Source organism: Thermobia domestica, chromosome 13, assembly GCF_964235325.1.
Source record: "Thermobia domestica chromosome 13, izTheDome1.hap1.1, whole genome shotgun sequence".
NCBI classification, from domain to species: domain Eukaryota; kingdom Metazoa; phylum Arthropoda; class Insecta; order Zygentoma; family Lepismatidae; genus Thermobia; species Thermobia domestica.
This window is the reverse complement of record NC_137466.1, coordinates 122,617,260-122,641,616: the sequence shown is the minus strand read 5'-3', so window position 1 is coordinate 122,641,616 and position 24,357 is coordinate 122,617,260. Positions and strand designations below refer to the sequence as shown.

General features: G+C 35.5%; 1 protein-coding gene across 3 annotated transcripts in view; it reads left to right on the top strand.

The window, feature by feature from the left end:
- The window catches only part of Cul1 (cullin 1), an 84,922-nt gene that overhangs the window by 11,930 nt on the left and 48,635 nt on the right, over positions 1-24,357 (top strand). For all 3 annotated transcript variants that reach the window (XM_081736384.1, XM_081736386.1, XM_081736385.1), the window contains exons 2-8: positions 967-1,131; positions 4,537-4,699; positions 12,683-12,792; positions 13,308-13,416; positions 16,776-16,875; positions 21,811-21,965; positions 22,975-23,268. In XM_081736384.1, coding sequence (XP_081592510.1) covers positions 992-1,131; positions 4,537-4,699; positions 12,683-12,792; positions 13,308-13,416; positions 16,776-16,875; positions 21,811-21,965; positions 22,975-23,268 — 1,071 coding nt within the window. In that variant the 5' untranslated portion in view covers positions 967-991. The remainder of the gene's footprint in view (positions 1-966; positions 1,132-4,536; positions 4,700-12,682; positions 12,793-13,307; positions 13,417-16,775; positions 16,876-21,810; positions 21,966-22,974; positions 23,269-24,357) is intronic.

The window sequence follows — 24,357 nt, the reverse complement described above, 5'->3', positions numbered from 1 at the left end:
CATCGTCGTCTGCCTTAGCTTCGAAGCATAAACGTGAAATAATAAAGTAAAGGAGAAATCAGACAAGTGACACTTGCGTGTTTGTCCCCTACAAAACCCACTTACCGCGAGCTGATGTGATTGTATACAGAGTGTTTCTAAACAACAACGACAACGTTTGGGAGGTGATTCCTGACACCAAGATAAGAAAAAAAAAGTATAGACAAACTTACTGCACAAGTGCGTCCTTTCGGAGTTATGGGCTGCCGAAAACATGAAAAGAATGTACTTGAAAAATGCATAGCTTCAAAACTATGGGTCCTACCGCAGTCGGGTGAAGATTTCACTTAGGAACTAGTATGTGCCCTATCCAAATAACTAGGTTTCAGAATCCTGCGGTACTTCCGCAACAATTTTTATAGAGTACTTCAAGTAATAAGTGCGTAGCCAAACTCCCTCTATAAAAATTGTTGTGTAAGTATCTCAGAATTCTGAAACGTGGATTTTTGGATTGCGCACATATTAGTTCCTAAGTGAAGTCTTGATCCGACTACGGTAGCTCCCATAGTATTTGGACTATGTACCTTTAAAGTTAATTTCTTCATGTTTTCGCCATTATAACTCCAAAAGGAAGCATTTGTGCACCCAGGTTGGTCTATACTTTTTGTCTTATTTTGGTGTCAGGAATCACCTCCCAGATTTTTCGGTGTTGTTTTCAAACACCCTGTAGTTATACTTTGTTCATTACATTGTAGTATTTTCATATGAGTTTTACGAAAACTTTTCATTCATCATATGAATAATAATTTTCCGACTTTACTATTGTAAGAACAGGTATTAAAACATATTTTTTACTAAATGAATCTAGGAAGTTTTCAACAGTGAGGTTGGTAACTTAATACGCATCATGATTTAAAGTTTATTTTGTAAATTGAACATTTATTTTTACTGAAAATTGAATTCATGTAGTATTATTTTTTGTTGTAGATAACCGTCTGGATATCCATGAAAAATGTCTGGACCAAAGAATCAAAATCCACCAGGTTTGAAACAGATCGATTTAGACCAGATATGGGGCGATCTAGAGGAAGGCATAAGAAAAGTGTACAACCATCATTATATGCCTAAACCACGTTATATGCAACTATATACGTATCCTTATTATACTTTATTGAAGGAAAAAAAGCCTTGAAGGTGTTATAGTAACATGATAGTTATATCTGTTTAGCGTGGAAGGTAAATAAGTAAAGAAAAGCTAAAGATGCTAATAATATAATATAATAGATTTCATACTTCACGAATGTTTGAGAAAGATGAAATATTTCTATGTAATGGGGAGGATTGTGAATTTTAGTTTACATTCTATACTGGAGGTTGCTGAATAGCTATTTGGATTAGGATTCCAGGGCACATAAAAAAAACTTAGTACAGATGCGTCTCCTGAGGGAAGTCATATAGGTAAAAATAAAAAGTTTTCTTGATTCGAACGAAAAGAGGACAAGTTACTTAATGCTCAAATTGTTATATACAAAAACGAGTTAGTAATTGTTAATCTTAAGAAAGCAAACTTTATCTGTACTAAAGTAAATGTAAATATTACATTACTCAGGAGTGCTTCTAAATTTGTATTGATTCTGAGATTTTTTAAGACGAACCTTCACCTTCGTCAGCGGCTTATTTATTTCCATAACAGACACGTGTGGAAATTAATTTGTGTCATCTCTTGCATAATGATGTCATTATGGAAGATTGTGTGGCTAGCATGTACCACTTTCCTTCCTGTTTCTTTGTAACTATGCACCTAATACTTCCATTGAAGAATACGCAGTACGCCTTATATTTATGGTAAAACAATGAATGTCTTCAGTCAAGTACGTACGTTGTTGATCATTCAGGGTGTCTATCGGTCACGAAATCAGAAAATTGTCATGTAAGTCACGAAATTTATCTTTTGGGTCACGATTTTTTTTTTTAACTGTACAAATGTAAGTACAGATTGGAAGATTTCGTTCTATAAAACGTCAAAATTCACCACCAAAAATGTCTATGGTCGGCTTTAGACGCTACCAAATCGCTAGCAAAGTACGTTTCTATCGCATGGATGAAAATTCGACCTAATTCGCACCCGAATTTGCTCTTGAAAATGTTAGGAAATTTTATGATTTGGTGAGGAAAAGTCACGAAATTTCATTTTGGAATTATAGTAGATACCCTGTCATTCCATCAAGAGGACTATGGCTCAAGAAATCTTTGCAAATTGAAATGGAGGAAGCAGGACACACTTGTTATTTCGAACTGTCAGTTGTGTATTTAATGCTACTCTACTTCTTATAGACTTCATACTGAGACATTTGATTTAGGCCTATATTTAGTTTAATCAGCATGTTATCAGCAAGTATAACTACCTAGGTATATAGATAAACGTATTTTGGCATTACACGTAAAGTCACAATAAGTGATTCAAACAGGAACATCAATATATATTTATGTCCATCATGGTATGGTTGATATATGTTATCAGGAATTTACAAGTAAGTTTAACCATACTTTAAGTGATTTTTCATTATATTGATGGAAGTCATGAGATGTGATTGAAACAGCAGTGTAAGTTATGAAGAAAAAAAAAAAGCCACTGTCGAAGGTGGAAGTTTCCATTCGAAATTTCGACGTTAATGTAACTTTAGACGCATCGAGTTTAATTTTACGGCTTCTTCAGTGGTTATGGAGACAAATGTGTTTATTTCCGGGAATATTTATACTTCTGCATAAATTTGCATTCCTTCTTCATGTGTTACCAGCCATAAATGAAGTCATTGCTAGTGCCACGCGTGTAGAAATCAGTATTTCACTTTACTATGTGATTTTTGTATGTAGAACCTAGTTCGCGTCATTTAATTTTATTATTATTATATAGGTGAAAGACAACTTTGAAAACACAGCATTCTGAAACACAACTTACTATGGAATTGAATGAAAAAATAGTTTTACAGCAGAGGTGTGTTCTGTACAAATTATCACATGATAATATGTTCATCATGTTAATTCGTTAAGTTTATATATTAACGAACTTATTTTGTATATTATTAAAAAGATAATGAAAATACTAATTCCAGTGTATTAATTTAATCGGAAATGCGTCAGTTTTTCATTTTAAGTAAATATTTTATATTTATTTCTATTGAAGAATAAAATAGTTACTTTTCTGTATTATGTAGTTCGATAATCTGCTACGACACTCCGTTCTTCCTTCTACTGAGAACTTTTTAAAGTATATTTTCTCAGAATAACACTGGACTACCCGTTATTTACATGTTTCTAATTTCTTTAGAAAACGTTTTGTTGTCTGCTTACTATTTTTCTTATGATTTTTGTTTATGAACAAACATTGATACAATTTACGCAGGAAAGATCATAACATAAAATCGCAATGAAAGCAGTAAACACACAACAAAACATATCCTGAAAGAGTTATGATGTAAATAATGTGTAGTCTGGTGTTAGTCTGAGAAAATTTACTTTGACAAGTTCTCAGTAGAAGAAAGAACGGAGTGTCGCAGCAATCATCAAACTACGCAATACAGGTAAATAAGTATTTCATAATTCGGTATATGTTCGTGATGTTTACTACTCTTATCTTTAAATTGTAGAGCTCTGCGATCATCAGATCTACCTGTAGTTTTGTCCTTTTGTTTTAGACATGTTTAGTGTAAAGTTAATGGCCCGAACTCAAAGAACTTCTAATGACATCCTTTAATTAACCTATTCAGATGCATGGTACAATGAACTAACTCCGTTGTTGTAGTTACTTAACCCATTAATTACCTTAAAAACTATCCATTTACATCTAAATAATAAGAAAAACACCTATTTTCGAGTACAGCAGCAACATTGTTTTAAAGAAATTTCCTATTTTCGTCCGATCCCCAAATGGTGATCATGACACCACCATCTATTTTTGATACCATTGACAAAGCATTCCATGTGTATTTTCCATCGCATTTATAGCACTGTTTTCTTCCATTTTCTTACATAATGCACATTTCCTTGTTCGCCAATTGCTGTGCGTTCGATGTTCAGTTTTCCGTATGTTCTGATGTCAGCAGGAATACAATTGGTTGATGATTCAGCGAAAGATTTCATTTCCAGTATTTTTTGGATGGGCATTGGTGAAAACAGAACAAGATACATTCTAGTAACATCCTGTTGTAATCTGCACGTGATCATGAATCTCTGTCTGCTATCATCTTTAGCGGCTTTATAACTATCGGAATACCAGTTCATTATTTTCCAAAGGTTGGAAATAGGTAAGTTGCACAATTTTAAAGGATAATGTGGGCAGGCCAACATCAATAGAATTATAGACATCAAATTCATAAGAAAAGACCGAAATTTTCTTTGACTATTGGACCGCTTAGAGATCCAATGTATGGAATCATAATTTTTTTTAGTTTAGTTGTTATAAATAAAAACTATGTTCGGTAAGACATCACCTGCATCGTGATAAATATTTTGTTAAACAAATTTTCAAGGTGACTGTTTCCCTTAACTGATTTATAGTCATGTGTATAATTACTGTACGAGTGTACATCAACAGCCAACAAGGGCGTCGAATACAAAGTCCAAGAAGGGCCAAGCGTGTGGTGGAGCACAGTTTGTAGGCTTAGAACTTTATAAAAGGCTCCGAGATTTCCTAAGAAATTACTTGAGCAACCTGCGCAAGGTAAGTTCTGTTTCGTTCTACAATATAAAATTAGTGTAAGATAGGAAACAGTCTTATGAATATTTTGTCAGTGTTCGCAAATGGCACGTAACATGTGCTCACCACTAAAAACCGAATTTTTGTATGGACTGTAATTTCAATATAACCAATGTATTTTTGTATTCTTACGACACAGATAGTAGGAGTCGTCGTTACATCCTACATACAATAACTTAATATATTTACAAATGTACTTATGAAGCACTGCACATATCGGCTGTTCTATTACCGAATTGTTGCAAAATTTCGTCCCGTCTGTGACAAAACTTGAGGAAACATTGCTTCCTTGAACGTAAGATTTATTCAATAATGTGTGTACCGTTCTGCTTGAAAATCTTTCTTCATCGCTCCTACATAATCTCGCGGTCATAGGAGTTCTGAAGTTTCTGGCAAAAGAACTGATCAGGTGATTTTTCTGTCTTCCAAGGAAATAAAAGTTTTTACTATTTAAGCTGTTTTGAAGCGACGGAAATAGATGGTAGTCAGAAGGCACAGGACCCAGGCAGTACGATGAATGGACCAAAACATCCTAGTCAAGTTGTAACAGTTTCTGTCGGGTGGCCAAAGACACATATAATCTAGTATTGTTTTGATGAAAGAGAACTGACTTTCTGTTCTGTAGTCTAGGGCGGTTCTGATCGATTGCTTGTTGTATAATTCACCGAATTGTGAACAGTATTTCTCCGAATTAATGGTGTTGTTTTCAAGTAATAGCTTCTAATAAACGATTTCTTCCAGCCAAACGCATAGTATAACAGTCTATGGATGTAAACTGGCTTGTGCACTTGTTGAAGAAGCATCCCCGCAATTGCACTGTGATCTCTTACGCCTAACATTGTTGTGCTCAATTCATTTTCTATCACCTGTAACCATGGGCATACCTAGGAATTGTCTGCTGTGGGGCAGTGGGAAGAGACCCTTCGGTCGGTCTCGGGCATTTTTATTTTTTTCTTTCAAAAAGTTGGAGGAGCAATGTCCCCCTATGCCACTCCATAACTCCGCCCATGCCTGTAACTATCCGCTTTAGAAATGGATCAATTTCATCCGTTTGGATAGAGAATCGCAAACAGAAATTCAGTCTTATCAAAGTTCTCTCCTTTAACTCGTGCGACACCCATACATCAGCCTTGCTGACCATTCCAAGTTGACGTAATCGCCATGATACTGTTGGCTGGTCTATTCCAAGAATTTCTCTAATCTCTCGAGTAATTCGTTGCCGAACAATTTCAATTAAAGCCAATATTTTATTATCATCTGTCTAGGCCGGTAACTGATCCTGAACATGTTGCATCAATAACATTAAAATTCTTTTGATGAAACTGGATCACTTATGGCACGTGAATTCGTCAATAGCAACCTCACCCCTACCCAACACATGCTTTTTTTGCATCTGCGACGTTTTCTTGCCTTTTCGGAAATTAAAAAAAAAAAAAAAAGTATGAGAGATCGAAAATGCTTCTTCTTTTTTTTTTATCATTATTCGAGTTACACAAAAAGTAAGCAACACAACTAAATCACGCAATTTTTCCCCAAGTTTTTCTGTTACCGAAAGCAACACTTTATATGTGAAGTAACGCACTTCAGTTTTGCGTTTGTGTCACCTAGCACCAGAAATGGGACGAACATTTGCATCAAACTAATGTATACGAACCCTACGCTTTAACTGAAAGATTGTGAAAAAAGTTAGATTAGATAATATAGGCAAAATTCTTTAAAAAGCACAATAGCTCAATATCCATGAGCAATATGAAGGCATCATATGTGATTCGTTCTTGAGGTCTGTCAAATTAGATACTTCCGTAGTTTCAGGGAAAAAATATTTCGTGGTAAATTGTAACTAGAAGTACTATTTATATTTTCTACTTCAAGAAACCCTTAGAAACTTACAGTTTAAATGTAGCCTTTAGGTATACGAGGGACACTACGAAAGTTTTGAGACATGGGTATCTGGGTATCCAAAACTTTGTTATGGCTATTACATTTTTCTTAAAAAAATTATTAAAATCTATTCTCCATGACACCATACAAAGTCTCGTCCTTCTAAACCAATTCTGGAAGCATTGGGCCTCTCTGCTTCAGGCACTGCATTTAACTGCGGTATGTAAGCAGTGACAGCATCTTCAGGGGAAATAAATCTACATCCACGAAGTTTATCCTTCATCGTAGGGAGCAAGAAAAAGCCACATAGTACCAGGTCAGGACTATAAGGTGGGTGGCTTGAGTAAGCAGATGCATTATCGTGGTGCAGTATGATTCCCCGCAAGCCAGTTCTTGGTCGTTTCTCCTGAATTTTCTGGAAAACAAACATCTATGTACCATCTCGCTGTATTTGTTCGTTGATTTTTCCAAAGGAATTGTGGCCACATGTCCACTTCGTGAGAAAAATGTTGCAACCATTTTTTTTCCAACACTTCTTGAACTTTTGACTTTCATGGGTGCTTCTTCGCCAGGAAACAACCACACAGATGATTAGCGCTTTGTTTGGAGATCAAATTGATATATCCATGTTTCGTCACCAGTAACTATGTCTGACACCTTCCTAGAATCACCATCGTTGAATTTCTGGAGCTTGTCTTGACACCATTTGACACGAGTCTGCTTCTGAGCATCTGTCAAGTTGTGGAGCACCCAACGTGACGAAACCTTCCTCACACGCAGGTATTTGTGTAAAATGTTTCAAACATTCGGTGAACTAATACCTAGGGCACTCAGTGTCACTAGGTCACACGCGCATCTTCCCTGATCATCTCCACAGCATCAATGTTTTATCCCGTGACAGCTGTAGACGGCCTCTCACTGCGCCCCCTCATCATCGAGCGAGGCCCGGCGCACCGTTCCCAAATGCAGCAGACAAACGTTCAAGGCACTGTGATTAATTTAAACAACCTTTTTGCTCGTACAAAAATCATTGCACGAAAATCTCTCCAACTCCATGGCTGAAGCTCAACTAACGACAAATGAAGCAACTTGGCAACACTGCTTATCCTAACGAGTGCCGTGAGTGTTACGAAACTGGTTGAGTTCACTTGTAAAGGAGAGGAGTTCATTTCAACGAAAAGATCTTTCACTTCCTGCGTTCCAGTTGTCCACATCTCAAAGCTTTTTTTGTGTCTCTCGTAATAAGATCACCCGGCTTTAGTAGGACTGTATCCGTATAGTTGCAAACACGTATACTTCAGTATTGTTTTATTTAATATATATATATATATATATATATATATATATATATATATATATATATATATATATATATATATATATATTAATATTTGTATGTGGATCAGGAAGACAGTGTCAATTTGAAATTATAAACTGTATAAGAATTCACAGGACGAAGTGGTGGGTACTGTGTTCTTAAATTTTAATGAATATTTTCATATTTTCGTGTCTTATGAATAACATTTATACAATAGATCTTACAAAAAATATATAAGGATACTATTTTTTAATGTTGCTTGGAATATCAATATAATATATATTTGCATTCTGAATATGTAACAATTTGATACAATGCCATTTAAAAAAAAGCTTCTATCCAGTTGGCAAAATTGCATCACATCTAACATTGATGATAATCTTTGTGGATAGTCTGTGTAGTACTCCGTCAATTTTGAATGTAATCTCTGTCTACCTGCACACTCCTTCACAGCCTGTGTATCGACCTCTCAAAAGCATCTGCAAAGTCAGTGTATGTGAAACGCTCTTCTACAGCACTTCGATGGAACGTGTGGATGAAAAGCCTGTCATGGTATCCGCCTATTGGGTCTCAACCTAGAGCCTCCCAATTGCGAAGCAAGAACTATGTAACTACGAGTGTATGGTGGTTCGGTAATATGCATACATGTGTATTTGACAATGTTAATCAAGTAGGGCGGTTAGCTACGTAAACAATATATAACTGCTCTTTAGAAAAAAAAAAATAAAGTAGACTTATATCAACTGCCTTATTGAAATCAGATAGAGACAATAGATAGCTATTGGTACTTTTTATAATTACACAAATCCCTTATGGGAGCTCTTGTATGTGTTTATTGTAACTGCTCCAGTGGTCATTCTGATAGTTAAGTAGCGTCCTGAGGGGTATACAATGCTGTTTTGTGAAAATTCATTAAGGAATGGCGGGAGTGTGCTCAAATACTTAGAAAGTTGGCACAGCAGGACACGATGTACGGAATAATAATACTTTTATTTATTTATTTTGCCCCAACAACGCATGAAGCAGTACCGCGAAAATGTAGTTTATGCAGTACTCCCACCTATGCGGTCTGTACTCTGTGGAGCATAGACGAGCAAATGGAAAACACATGGGCAAGCGCTACTATGGTTCTTCGGCGTCAAAGGGCGCAATATAAACAGATAATTGTGTTCGAACCCCATAGTTGGCCTACACGAAGGCAATTTTTACCGCGAAATTGGTGACCATACAAAGTATGCCATCACTATACTAATGCGTATGTAAAAGCGATGTTTAGAAGGGAATAGTTCGCAGTGATGAACGGGCAGTGGAACGCTGGATAACTATTATTTTGTCCGCATAGCCATGATGAAAGGTACAGCGTCTTCAGAGTATTGGCTGGACGATGCAACAAGTTAACAGATGTTGACCTGTCTTGAACGATTGTTCTTCGACATATACTAAACGCTCAACTTAACGGCACTTATGAATTTGTATCAGCTTTCATTGACCTGGAACCACAAAGTTGGCAGACTATAATGGGCCGGTAAACACCGTCTCTGGCGTACTGAGTGGCAGACAAATTCGCTTCTATCTGCCCTAAGTGAATGACCAATGACGCGTTAGACACTATGGCTGTGAGCGCAGTCTACCAACTTGCACTGTCGTGCGTCGTAGCATCCGAACAGAGGTGCAATAGAGTGGCTTCCATAGAATGCATTTGATCTTCGATGCTGCACATCGAGGAAAACTTCATCAGAGAAATACCATAGGCCGAGATCATACACTTCCTTTAGACAATTCAATCTACATTTTTGAGCAGGACAGTGCCCTGTCCGATGTATCTCGAAAGGAACAGTTTTTGAAAGACATCGAATACCTTTGCTCCCTGGTTTGAACATGTTTTGGGGTATTGTTCGTCGAAATCTTGTCTATTACTGTTCTCTAGGGGATACCGTCACTATCTTGTGGGCTTGCTTTAAACTGCATCTGTTAGGAATCCATTGTTTTGTAATGATCCTACTCATCTGTTTACATTGATATTTAGTCGCTATAACAAATTTATATTAGATCTTAAGAAAAATCAGGACTTCTCGCAAGAGTAGACAGCATATACTTGAAAATCATAATCGTTCAAAGCACAAAGAAAGCCGTAATTCTCAGACACCATTGAAATTCTTGTTTTCTTAAAGCTCAACCTATTGTAGTTCATAGAATTCAGTATAACGGGATATACAAGAGCAGAAGTAGTTGGAAAACAGACATAATGGGTGAAAAATAGCCAGGTATTCAAAAACTAGGTATTCTACTGAAACTCCACAAGATGAAAATGGTGACAAACTGTGAGATGGGTTCTTGCAGTTTGCATATCGTTCATGGATCACTTGAAACTGGACAGGATGTTGCTGGCTGGAATATTAATAAAAGTTTTTAAAAGCCTGCACAAATTTTTTCAAGGACAACCCTGCACGCCGTCTGATTTTATATCGTGCACAGAGATTAATAAATTCCCCAAGGAATCCTGCAGTTAGCGCTGCGTGAAGAATGCCGAAGTTGCTCAGTACTCTATTGACCTACTGCCAACATCAAGAAGTACTTGGAACAATTTAAGAAGTCTCTTACAAAGTATTTTGGAAGATGAAATTGGTTAGGAAGCAATTGATCTGTTAACCCTGCCTAGTTTTTTTTTTTTTTCTTTTCTCTTTCTCCGATCAGTGCTGATGTTGAAACTTTTCTGGTTAAATTTAAATTGTCAAAGAGACTAGCACCCTTTTTGCCTACAGAATGTGAATATTTGATACGTCACCTTTATGTAGAGATTTATTAAAAGTGAAGCCTTAGAAGCGGACACGATCTTGAAACTGTTAAAAGTTTAATTATCTGATGAAAATAAATTTTGGTATTGTTCTAAAGTTGACATAGGATTTGCTGCAAAAAAAATGTTTTTATATCATAGCAAAGCCGATGAAAGACTAAAGCTTCAATTCCTGCTGGAATGTAAAAAAAGAAAAAAAAATGCTTGGTTTTATATGCGGGTTGATCCTTGGGTAATGTCCAATTAAATATAGATTTATGCACAGTCTTTCTTGTCTCATTCCGAGAGATTCGTGCAAATGGGAATTGGTGTGAAACTTCTGTGAAATATGTTTTGCAACAACTATATGAGAAGAAATTACATTCCACCGCGAACTGCAGAAGAAGCAGAAGGTCAGTGCAGTAAATTACGGAATGAATTGAAGGATAAATTTGACAGGTAAAACCGATCGACAGGGCATTTTTTTTTTTTTTATCACAATTTACTGGGATATAATGATGAATTCGAAGAACTGTGAAAGGTAATGAAAATATTTTTTTTTTTTCGTTCTTCGTGAAATGCGAGTGTCGGAAGTTTTTTTTCTCCCTATTAATAAAGATATAATGATAGAAAATCTTTGTGAAGATTTAATAGTAGCATTGAGATTAGTGTATGGTTCTGTAAAATGTTCTGGAGGACTGTGTGTGGTAGAAATAAAGGGAAAAGTACTTCAATTTGTTCGTGCTTCGTGGAAGCAGTGAGAAAACCATAAAGAAAAAGCGTGCCGAAGAAAATGCAATTAAATTGAAAAAGCTTGTGTGTAACCATAGTTGATCAAATTAGTAGAGAGAAAAAAGCAAAGTTAACAAAAGAAGCTGATCTGGTGACACAGCTGTTAGTTAATTACAGTATATTATATGCTAGATTCTGTGTATTATCATCAAAATACGTCATGTAATTTTCTATTATTATTTTGCTTATGTTAAAAAAATATGAAAAGTACATAGAAAGGCAAAGGGTGAATGTTGTGGTTCACCTTTCTGTGTATTTTTTATGCAGCTTTAGCTAACGGAGATTTCCTTATCTTAAAATCCAAAATATACAGTAGAAACTCAAGAAATTCGATCTTCAAAATGTGTTGTACAAACCTGGAAATACAAAATATCTGGTAAGTGTGCTGGATGTGTTTTTCAGTTTAGCGAAAGTCTTCTTTTTGTTTGCAGTATCAACGCTGTAACATCTAAAATCGAGTATACAAATATTTTCCGCTTTATCTTGTGTACAAAAATCTCTTGATCTATTTTCTCATAATCATAATTTGAAGACAGGTAATATTGCCGACGTAACTACAAGAAACATAGCAAATACCAAGTAACTGAATATGCTGAATTTTGAACAACATTGAAATAATTTTGAACTAGCGCGGAACAAGCACAAGTTCGAGAAGAATATATTTTAGTGATAAGAGCGTTGCCGTCTTAATGCACACAGTCGAAATTGGATTACTGGGACTTTGTGGTAACAAATGTCTGTGAATTATATCAGGATACTTCGGATTTCTTTGATTTGATCATAATTCCCCCAGTAATTTTTCATTGTATTGCCTTTAGTCTCAAATCCATAGGATGAAGAATTGAATTTTATTTCATTACAATACAGTCATGTACTTGTTGGAATGCAGGCCAATTCTTGTGTATTTAAAAGTGTATGAAAAATGCAAATCTAATTAAATGTCGTACGAGACTGAGAAAGCTGAACGTGTGAAGTATTAAACTGTTATGAGCATTGTGTTCAAAATTTTTGATGTGGTACGGATTTAATATGAAATTTGGCGTTTCACCTCGTGTTGATCGATATAAATAATAATAATAATAATAATAAACTGAAAGATGAAATGAAAATTGCAGCGGAAGGAATAGAAATTGTTAATGTGTTTACTTAATGCATTTTTATTACTAGTTTTCAATCTTTCCAGGGAGGAATTGATTTAATGGATGAAGATGTTCTACAGTTCTATACTAAACACTGGGAAGAATATCAGTTCAGTTCAAAAGTGTTGAATGGTGTTTGTGCTTACCTTAACAGGTAAGATAATTAATTTTTATATATTGTGAAAGAAGTTACATCAAGATGCAAAATTATGAAGCGATGCGAATATAAATTAAATTCGTTCAAACCGAATTGGTCGTAGTTCCAAAAGTATGTATGTAAAATTTTGTAATTACTTTAAAATGCACTGTAACTATTTATGTAAATTCGTTGTTTAAAATTTTCTTGACGAGAGTTGGACAATTTTCGCTTGTTTTTCAAGTGTTAACATCGTGTGTTATAGTAATTAACCGACGATCGTTTCCTGAAGAAGCTTGCTACAGAACTAGTAAAACTATCATCGGTTAATACAGGAATGACAGTTCTGAAAAAAATAGCGAGAAACATTGTTTGAATTTAATCTATCATATGCTTTTGTGATAACTCTGGAAATAGTTAAAAGCATTACAGAATTTACATTATGTTTGTTTTTTGTTGCATGTGACATTTTAAAATGTTTTGTTTAAGTTATAATGGTATGTAACCAAACTCTTACTGCTTTATTCGTGTAGGCACTGGGTAAGGAGAGAATGTGATGAAGGCCGAAAAGGAATTTACGAAATCTACCAGTTGGCGTTGGTAACATGGAGGGATAATCTTTTCATGCATCTAAACAAACAGGTAAGAAATATCGGCAATTAATACGTGCTTTTCTATTCATGCAGTGTGTTATGTTTAGATGTGATATCAATGTAACAGAATTTTGATACAATATAAGTTTACTTCGTTGATGAATTGTAATAACCTGGTTATATGGAATTTTCAGAAGTATGAACGCACTTTGAAGAATATTGTATTTATGATCTGATGTCTTAAAGGGATGTTTTCGTAACAGAAAATAATTTCCTTCAATATTTAGAATCCTTAATTTTCTGTTTTTCTATTTCTATGAAAAATTACGGACAGGGTTTGGTAATTTTATCATATAGATAAATCTATGGCTATGAAAGGCAGCAAATCAGTTTTGTATGATTTTAGCATCAAGCAGAAAGCACTAATTTGTATTGTAAAATAATAGAAATTATATTTTGGAATTAGCAAGGTTTTCGTTTGCATATTTTCATATTCAAATTTTCCCTAATTACGAAAGTCACTCATGAGAGCAATTAACACTTTAAGCTCCAAGTCCCAAAATAGATACTTTACTCCGGGGCCAGCAGCGTTACTGGCCTATTCAATAACACGTGAAGGTGCGTAACTTATATGCATATGGCCCCCAGTAATAAGCCAAGTATGCGTAAAATATATGTACACTCATGTCCAAAATTATTGTCGCATATCTATAAATATGTTGTTGTAGGAATATAATTTGATAACGAATTCGCCCGGTATTTCTTACAATGTTAGTACGTGTATAATTGGCAAAGACATGTATGTGGCAAATTTCATGTCAAAAGAGCAGTAATTAAGAACAATAAAACTTTCTTGTCCATTTAGCAACATTTTGTTTTATTCACTCTAATTTTCGTATTTATAATTATATTCCTGTGAAATTTGCCACAAACATACATTTTCCGATTATACACATAGTATCAGTATTAAAAGTATCCTGCAAAATCATTATCTAATTATATTCTTACAAGAAGACAGTTATAGATATGCGACAATCATTTTGGACATGAGTGTACATGTCGCCGGTAGTGTTAGAAAAATTGTTTGCATATGTGCGAAAAGTAGTGGGAAATAGCTACACCCCTCCTGTGGTGTTGTACGCAGTAGATTAGTACGCGCCGGAAACCAAATCCGGGCTTTCCTCTAAGGTGAAAGAACACTATGTATCCTCGAAATAGCTCTGACTTGACTATAGATATAACCTGGGTGTTATTACTAGTGATAACTGAAGATCGCATGCAAATGAACACGGTCCCAAAAACAAAGCTTCAGGTAATAGCGAAGCACATTTGCTGAAGATTTGACTACACATGATTTTTTATTTTAATTTTTTTTGGGGGGGGGGGTTATAATGATTATGCACTTTCTTCCTTTTATTATAATAGCGTCTCGTATCGTTTCGTAGATCTACGAGTGGTATAAGTATCTCAGCATTGACATGGAATGGAAGTATTCTTTGTTCCTTCGGCCTCTGATTATTGTGATTAGTATTGTCAATATTTATTTGTACAGTAATAGTAATTTTACAAAAATATTGTTATCTCGTATACAGAATTTGGTATTATAGTATTTTTCACGGATACTACAGTTCATGTTTAGTGTCGTGTCAATATTTACTTGCAACTAGTAACAAACACGACATTATTTGTCTCTAATTATTCAAAGACTGGAATTCGTGGTTGATAACTTTATTTAAAAGTAAATAAATAAATAAGATCATCGACAAAAAAGGAAGTTTTTAAGTGAAAATAAGCAGGTAAATTGCAGATAGGGTTAAGATTTACATACTTACGCACATTCTATAAGAAATAAAACTTCCTCAAGTGAGTTAATTTAATTTATCCAATGGGATATGTCGATTGTAAACATGTCTACAGCCATCAGCAGGCTAATTCCCCCAGAAAGTAAATTGAACATCTAACTCGTTACATTTTGAGGATAAATTAAATTTACGCAATTAAAGAAATGAAAGAAATATTCTTTATTGTAGATTGAGTATTCGAATACAAGGGCTGCTGGAAAAATTTCTGCAAGTTGCTATTTAGAGTGGCGCGTGTATTCGATATAAAATTAGGAAGAATAGACTTTTCTGTATTTAAATTACCTGATTGTTTAAGCCTATTTGTGTATTTTTCACAACAGTTTCAAGAAGTACCTTAGGAACCGCTTTTCGAAATATGTCAACAGCTGCTTCAGGCGACACAAATCGCCCACCACGCATATTTTTCATATGTGAAAACAAGAATGAGTCATTAGGTGCTAAATCATGTGAGTACGGACCGTGAATCATTGATTCAACGTTACTGAAAATGGTCAACAGTTTGGTGTGCTGAGGGGGAACTGGTGTTCTGATAGTGAAGAACGAGTCGACGATTTTGGTTTTACGCAATTTATTGATAACTTGCGGCAAACAAATTGTTTATCATTCAACATTTACAGTCCTTCGATCTTCTACGAAATTTGGCGTACCTCGGTTGAATTTTTTGAGCTCTTTACACCAATTGATACTAGCTTGTCTTTGAGCTGGTTTCAAGTTGTGTTGGATCAAACGATTTGAAAGTTTCGGTACTTCCACGTGATTATGCAAAATCCATATCTTGCTTTCATGTCAATGTACAGAGATGCCTAATTCTACGGTATATCTGTCAATCATTTTACGCACAGCGTCAACATTACTGGCAGCAACAGACGTGGATGGACGACCTTCATGAAATTCATCACGAAGAAATCTGCAAACAACGCTGGAATTCGGAAAACTAATTGTACACAGTCGTGTTGAATGGTACTTCATCCTCAAGAATTAAATAAAGTTGCTCGATGTATTATTTCAGTGTTCACACGAGTAAAGGTGGGTCTGAAAAGATAGGGATACGCATGACGTCACGGCGACCCCATGCCTATCTTTGTCCAAAAACTAATTGTACACAGTCGTGTTGAATGGTACTTCATCCTCAAGAATTAAATAAAATTGCTCGATGTATTATTTCAGTGTTCACACGAGTAAAGGTGGGTCTGAAAAGATAGGGATACGCATGACGTCACGGCGACCCCATGCCTATCTTTGTCCATTGTAATTTTTAGGAAGCGGAGTGACGCCATAGATATTTTTCTGGAAGTGGGCGGACGGCGTCGCCGCGCGTTCCTCCTCACTTTTACCTCGGCTTAAACAAAGATAATTTAAAATGTTATATTTCCGTATTTTGTAATAGCTGAACACTAGCATCATTGTAAGTAGTAGTTCGAAAAAAAAAAGCGTATAACATACTTTTTAATCCTTTTATTACACAGCAAGGAAAGTCATGTTTCACATATAAAACGTGTATTATTGTTATATTTTTTTAAATATCAAATTGTAATTTCCTTTTTAGGTGACTAATGCAGTGTTGGTGCTTATAGAAAGAGAAAGAAATGGTGAGACGATAAACACAAGACTTGTTAGTGGGGTTATCAACTGCTATGTAGAACTAGGTAAGTAAGTCAGAAAACAAATCTAAAGAGGATTTCTGTTATAGAAACAGGAGTTCTTAGAGATTAATCTTTTAAACTTTCATTCTAACTGGTTAACAGTTTCGAGTAAAGTAAGCCAGTTTTATCGTTAAAAATCTTCAACAAATAAAGTATACATGATAAACGTTATTTTCTTCGTCTATACAGTCAAATGTAAAATAATCAGTAGTTAGCGAACCGCTGAAAGAGAAGAAAGACGAGTGGAAATGTTTGATGATGGGATCTAACCAAAGATCCCTCTCTCTAAAAGTTGAGCGTTCTTTCATTGAGTTACTATGTCCCCTCTCTCCTAGGTCAACATTTTCGTTAACTTCTTTGGTTTTGGTTTTCACTTGCGAACTAAATTTTTTTACTGTATTTTGATTACAGATTATGTCTGTATATTGATCCAGTGTTATAATTTCAAAAACTTACACACTCATCTAAGTCAGTGTTAAATAAACAAAGTATAAAAATTCCGCAAGAAAACAGAAGTGTAGTCACTGTATAGAAAATATTTCCATAACAGATTTGTCCAAAGCAGGAATAAAGAGAGTTTTTTTTCCGACGTACATTGTGACAGATGAAGGGAACAGTAAAGAATCTTGATTTGGTTGATGATTGGATTGGTGTTTAGCGTCCCTTTCAGCATCTAGGCTATATGAGTCGTGGACCTATAGTTTAAGGTGCAATCCGAACCATCATAATGCGTTCAAATTTCAGTGCTCTCCCACCGGGAAATCGAATCCGGGACCCTGTGTATCAGTACATCATAAGCACTGCCCAGAACTCATCATTCAAGGGGGATGAAAGAAAAAAGTAGCTGTAAAACGTCCAGTTGAGCCCCATATTGGAATACATTCACAATGATATTGCTGCAGATTGAAAATGGAGAGGTTTAGTGGAAGAAGATAAAACAAATGGTCAGTGAGAGTACGAGAGGATATAGTATATATAGTGAACCCTTTTGAAATCACGGTTTTTGAAGGGTAATTTTAGACTTTTCGCTTAGAAGCTGCTGCTCCTACACTAATGAAGTTAGATCATAGTTTGTACATCATTATCTTTGAAATTAATAAGTCTTCTTTCTGATACAACACATATGGCTCTAAGTTGCAAAATTCGTTTTGTTTTGAGGAATTTCCAAGAAAATGAAAGTCCAGCAACTTTGGGTAGAGGTCAAAATTACTGTAAAAATAAGATATTCAGTTTATTAAAATAAAGATATTTCCTTTTACATGATTTTACCTTCGATATTACCTGAAAGTTTCTAAGCTATCCCTTATAAGTGCTCTTTTGAAGTTACCAGTAGACGAAATAAATCACCGAAATTATTAACAACAAAAATTGAAGGTGTACACAAATCACGTCAACTCTTATTGTCTCCATCCAACTGCATCAGGATATTCGACTACACTTTCCGCATACGTATAAATTTCTATCCACGTTACTCAGAAAGAAGTAAGATATTTCCATCAATATCCTATCCAAGAGCACCCCCCTTCCCGCTTCGTATGTTAATCGTGTGATAATTACTTTGTCACTATATTTACTCTATTTCGTATACACCTGTTTTTATTGTAACCAAATATTCCTATTATACACCGAGCTGCTACTGAATTAAACATATCTACCTAGTACCGTGTTTTGTCTTGAGAACTGCAGCAACATGGCGAGGTAATGACTCCACCAGCTTCTGGACGTCATCTGAAGATGTTGCAACCCTATATCCTCCACAGTGGCACAGTTAAACCATGTTCACTGGTGGAGGCTGTCTACTCCGTACAGCCTTTCCCACGGCATTCAACAGATGTTCCACTGAATTCAAATCTGGACTGGCGGAGGGGGGAGACTGCATTAACTAGAAGTCGGTAGACTGTTTCTTGAACCACTCTGCGGTTGTTTGGCTGGGACTTGTGGGCTGAATAGTTGTCTTGGTGGAAAAATTCACGAATGAGTGCACACGGTCCCCCCAGGATATCCGCATACCGGTTGGCATTTCGGGATTCTCTTATGCGGACTAATAGTCCGAATGATGCCCAACTGAACGTGATTCTGGTCATAATAAACCCTCCCGCCATCTTGAGCTGTACCAACCTGACATGCAGGATCCATGGCTTCATACGGTTGTTGTCAAATTCGGACTCCCCCATCGGCGCGATGTAATCGGAATCGGGGCTCATCACTCTAGGCTACTCGTTTTTGACTGCCAACTCAACTACTCCTATGCCTTCGAGCCCGTACTAGGTGTCCAGTCGGATGATCAGGAGCAGTTGGGTTGGTCTGCAGCTCCTAAAATGAAGACAATGCAGGGAACTTTTAACTGTCTGTGGACTAACACTTCGGTTGGAACCCTCATTCAGCTGGGATGTGATTTGCGACTGGGTCTGGCCCCAATTGGTTCATATGATATGGTTTACCCGCCACACTCCACGTTTATTGAGGGCGTACTGACTTTCGCACTGTGACCGATTCCTGAATGGCCTTGTGCATGTGCATATAATCTCTTAATACCCTTGCAACTGTGGTACAGGAGAACCCGAGTTGATTCTCAATCTCTGAAATGGAGTGTCCTATTCGTCAGTCACCAATGATTACCTTCAGTCGAACACGTGTAAGTTCTATCCTTTTCCTATTTCGTTTGTCACGATTACTGTACCTTGCAACCACAGGTCGTGCATATTTATACCCCAATACGAGGAATCATCAGGGCAATGTGTATGTGGACGTGGCAATGAAAGAACTTCAGAGGATCAAGTGTGTGTATTCGTTGGCACGTCAGTTACATATATATAATATTATATTACTCTTGTTTTCACATCATAATGTATTAATTTATATTTTTCAGTTATTATTAGACTTCCAAACTACTTACGTTATGTATAAGTATTGGAACCAAAAAGTTCTTGCCATTCGTGATTGCTAGAAACAGACAGTCAGACAGCACATGGTACACATCGATAGATTTCGAAGTAATCACAATGAGCATTTGACATCCTTTTATCGACGTTTATGCAGGTGTGCAATGTTCTGGCTATAATACTCGGATGTCTGTGATGCAAAGTAATGTGTGAGTGGCAGGTCTGTCTCATTATCGGAAGTGATTGCCCTCGAGAGAATGGAACAGGTGTAATATAATGGAGCTAGATCTGGCGACTATGGTGGATAGTACAGTGTCTCCCAGACAAGTCGGTGAATGGTATGCCTGGTCGTCCTTGGCACGTATCGTCTAACATTGTCGTGGAGATTCAGCCTTTCCGATTAATCCATGCATTTTGCACCCGTTGCAACTGCTGCGGATACAGGTCCGTAGTGATTTTGTGGCCTGGTGGTCAAGGTTTGATTTTTTTTTTTTTTAATGAAAGCCCAACCTACCTGGGTCCATATGGTTTTTTTTTTTTTTTCGAAATATTTCAATGTCTTTAGGGTAAAAGTGTTAAAATGTGATTTATATTTCCAGATTATCATTGTCACAACTTGCAACAATTTTCTATTCACTGCTGGTTTGAAAAAATGGCCGCCATTTTGAAATTTTACGTTGGATCGCCGCCAAAATGTATACAGCTAATTTAGTGTATCGTGCTTCTATTCTAAAAATTTCAACTTACAAGACCGAAAATTGCACTTTGTAGCGTGGGTACCCGTTGAAATAATACTTGGTATGCCGCCAAAGTCTATACAGGAAATTTAGTATATCTCGTGCTTGTATCCTGAAAATTTAAACTTAAAAGACCGAAAGTGTTACCCTGTAGTATGTGTGGTACAGTCCGCAACAAAAAAACCTGCAACATGAGCATGTAAGTATTGTGAAATGACGAAGTCTCTTGCTTCAAAATAAGTGTGCAGGGGAGTACGCCATGCTTTCTCCTGCGTGATTCGTGCCACTTAGACGTTATGTTGATTCCCTATTAGGTGTAGTTTCACAATAAATTTACGTGCTCATGTTGCAGGTTTTTTGCCGCGGATTGTACAAGCAGACGAACGAACAAATGTAGATCGAATCATCCCAGAAGCCTCAGTTACGTTTGCCAAATATGAAGAACAAGTATATTAATTTAACAGCATAAAATAAATGGTTTTATTGTTGAAGTTCACTTTCTATATTTTGTGTGTTCAATTACGGGAAATTCCCATGCATTTGTTACAAGCCGTTTCTTTCCAGAAAATTATTTTAAAACAATTAACAAAGATATAGTTCATATTTTATAAAGTAAAAGTTTCAAAATGTCTTAAATGAAATTAAATATCTTCCAGCGTAAATAAATAGTTTTATTGTTGAAGTATTCAGTTCCGATAGGTTTCGATTTATCGCGTAATGGGCGCATCCCGTTATCCTAGGTGTGATATGGGTGTTAGCGGGCGGTTTAGAAATGGCAAGAGACTTCCTTGAGCAATGGTAATGAGCTTAAGGTGGCTCCAACGAATGACACTCTGAGGAGAAAATTTTCTTCGCATATCCTGATTATTCACTTTGTGAAACCCAAGGAAGCATGGTAATGGCAGTTTCCTTGATGGGTGGCAGTGGAGTCACAAGTTAATAAGGTAGCCATCTGTGAGGCACAGTGGCTTGCTACTTCTTTCCATCCCTGTTTGATGTATTATTTAATGAAAGACTTTATAGTGTATTTTTAAATTGTGTGATCATGCTTACACTATTTGATATTTCGTGTAGTAATTCGAGAAAATTTAATTAATTATGGACTTAAAAGTTATAGAAAGAAGGCACATTGGCCTCATTATTTCGGTATCTTTCTCGCTCTCCGTTCTTGTATTTGCTACAAAGGAGATTGTGTAGTTTAATTTTCACTTTTGTGGAAAATAAGTGAAAATCTGTAACATGGCGTAGTTCATCAGAACGGTGTATTAATTTATTTTGTTTTTTTTAAATTTAGACGTAAGATAATGTTTTACTTCTAGGTCTTAATGAGGAGGATCCAGGTGCCAAAGGACAGAATCTTTCAGTGTATAAGGAATCTTTCGAAAATGTTTTCTTAGAAGATACCGAGAGGTTTTACACAAGAGAAAGCACTGACTTTCTACGTCAGAATCCTGTTACAGAATACATGAAGAAGGTAATTTGGGTTTCCCATTTATTCAACACTGAAGTAGGCTAAAACAACCTGTTACAGCTTTATCCTGTATTTAATGAGCATCTCATTATTTTATTTCATTGAATCCTTTTTTATTTTTCATTAATGGGTTTCTAATTACAAGTGCTAGAACGCAGCTAATATTTATTATATTGAGATGTTGCAATTTGATAAACAAGAGAATAGAGAAACGTGGTATTACGTATATTAGCACAAAAGTCTTCCTCTTTTACGTATATTAGCATAAAATATAAGAACGACTCGTTATTTTCAAAACTAAACATTTTATCAGCTTTGATTTAATACCACAAAGACAAAATACTACAAAGAGAAAATACTTTTACTATTTGTTCATTGAATGGGCACTCAAATCGATTTCCGATTCTTGACAGACTTTTTACAAACGAAAGATTGATGTATCCTATAAACTATTTTCTTAGTAAATTTTGAATATCTCCCCATGCGCCCATGTAATTATAATTATATTTCTCAAATAGTTTGTAAGTAAAAATGGTAGCGCAAATGGACTTGATAGATTTGATATAAAATAATAATAATTGTTGATAGTTCATTTATTAATGTAATGTAGTTACAGTAGATTGTTCCGGAAGTGGCCAGACATCTTTTCTCCACTCTCTGCTACACAGCACAATTTCAAAGCCATGGTATTGTAATTTTATTAGTTCCACTTGAATAATACTCGCATTTGTGTTTAAACTGTATAGTATTCATGTTCCCATTTTTTTTTTTCTAGACTTCAGGTTATGTAAACTTGAAAGATTTTTAGTTAATTATCAATTATACAGAGTTAGTCTTCGTGTAAGTTGATCCATTGCTGACAGTTTTTAAGTTGGAGTGGCATGATGTTCGTTTAACTTTATTATTATTATTATTATTATTATTATTATTATTATTATTATTATTATTATTGTATAGAAATTCGAATATTAGTTAATGTGATTAAAGATAACATGTTCTTTGTTGTTCGCAGGCTGAGCACCGGTTACTTGAAGAACAACGGCGAGTGCAGGTGTACTTACACGAAACAACCCTTGATAAACTTGCAAAGACTTGTGAAAAAGTGCTTATTGAAAAACATTTAGAAATATTCCACTCAGAATTCCAGAACTTGTTAAATGATGATAAAAATGAAGATTTGGGTCGAATGTATCAATTAGTAGCCAGGATACCTGATGGTTTAGGAGAGCTTCGGAATCTTTTAGAAAGCCATATATGTAATCAGGGTTTGGCAGCTATAGAAAAGTGTGGTGACGCTGCAGTTAACGTAAGTATTGTTGGGAGTAAATACTTTTCCGTGTGACAAGTTGAAGCAGCTATAGAAGTGAATCAGTTTCTACTGTTGAGATATTCCTTGTAATCAGTATTTACGGATTGGAAACATGTTATGAATCTCTTAAACTAACTTGAATCATGTATTGAAGTACGTAGGTGAGCATGGTGTGATTGATGAAAATGATCTTACCCAAAATTAAGTCTTGTTTTATTATGATGCGAATACGATTTCAATGGAAAGTTTCATCATAATTTATTTTTAAGAAAGAAAAAAAAAAAAAACCCACGGTAAATGCTTCTCACATCTCAAATTATTATCTTATGTATTAACCACAGATATACAGTTGTTAAGAACACTAACTTTTTTCTTTTTTTTTTCTTCTTTTATTTGGGGGGGGAGATGACATTAATGTATGCTAATTCCTTCTCCGTATACACTAACTGCTGTCACTTGTAAATAAAGAAAATTGATTAATTCCGGAGAATCTTCCACTACATATTAAATAGAAAACACAGCGAGAAGTATAACAAAGTGTGGTTTCAGCAATGTAATCTGAATATCAAAATTTACCTCAGCGCGTGAAATTGACGAGAGCATAGGTCTCACAATTTTATTGGCACAATAATAAATTCACCATCAATTTATACACGAAACCCAACGCTTGCGACTACTTAATTCATCAGAAATCATCACCTTTAACAAAATTAAGTCGAATATTTGGGTTGACTGCTTCGTGAGAGCTTACAGGGCTCTTTTCCACATCTTCTGAAGCAATTTAAAATTATTTTCAAATTAAAAACAAAAATCTGCCACAATTCAGAAGAGAAATGAAAGAAGATGAAAAATCTTAAGCATTTTTAATAATAATAGTAGCAGAACAAATGAAAAATGAATGGATCATTCCCATTTTAGTCAAATTTTAGTACAGATTACAAGAAATGAGCTTGAAAATCAGGATTCCAAGTTTCCATAAAATCCTTTTCCAGTTTTGAAGAATCAGTAATTAGATTGATGAAATTTATATCGGCATAACTAGTGCTGAAAAAAAACATTTTTCTTTCAATATAAAACTTTTTTTCA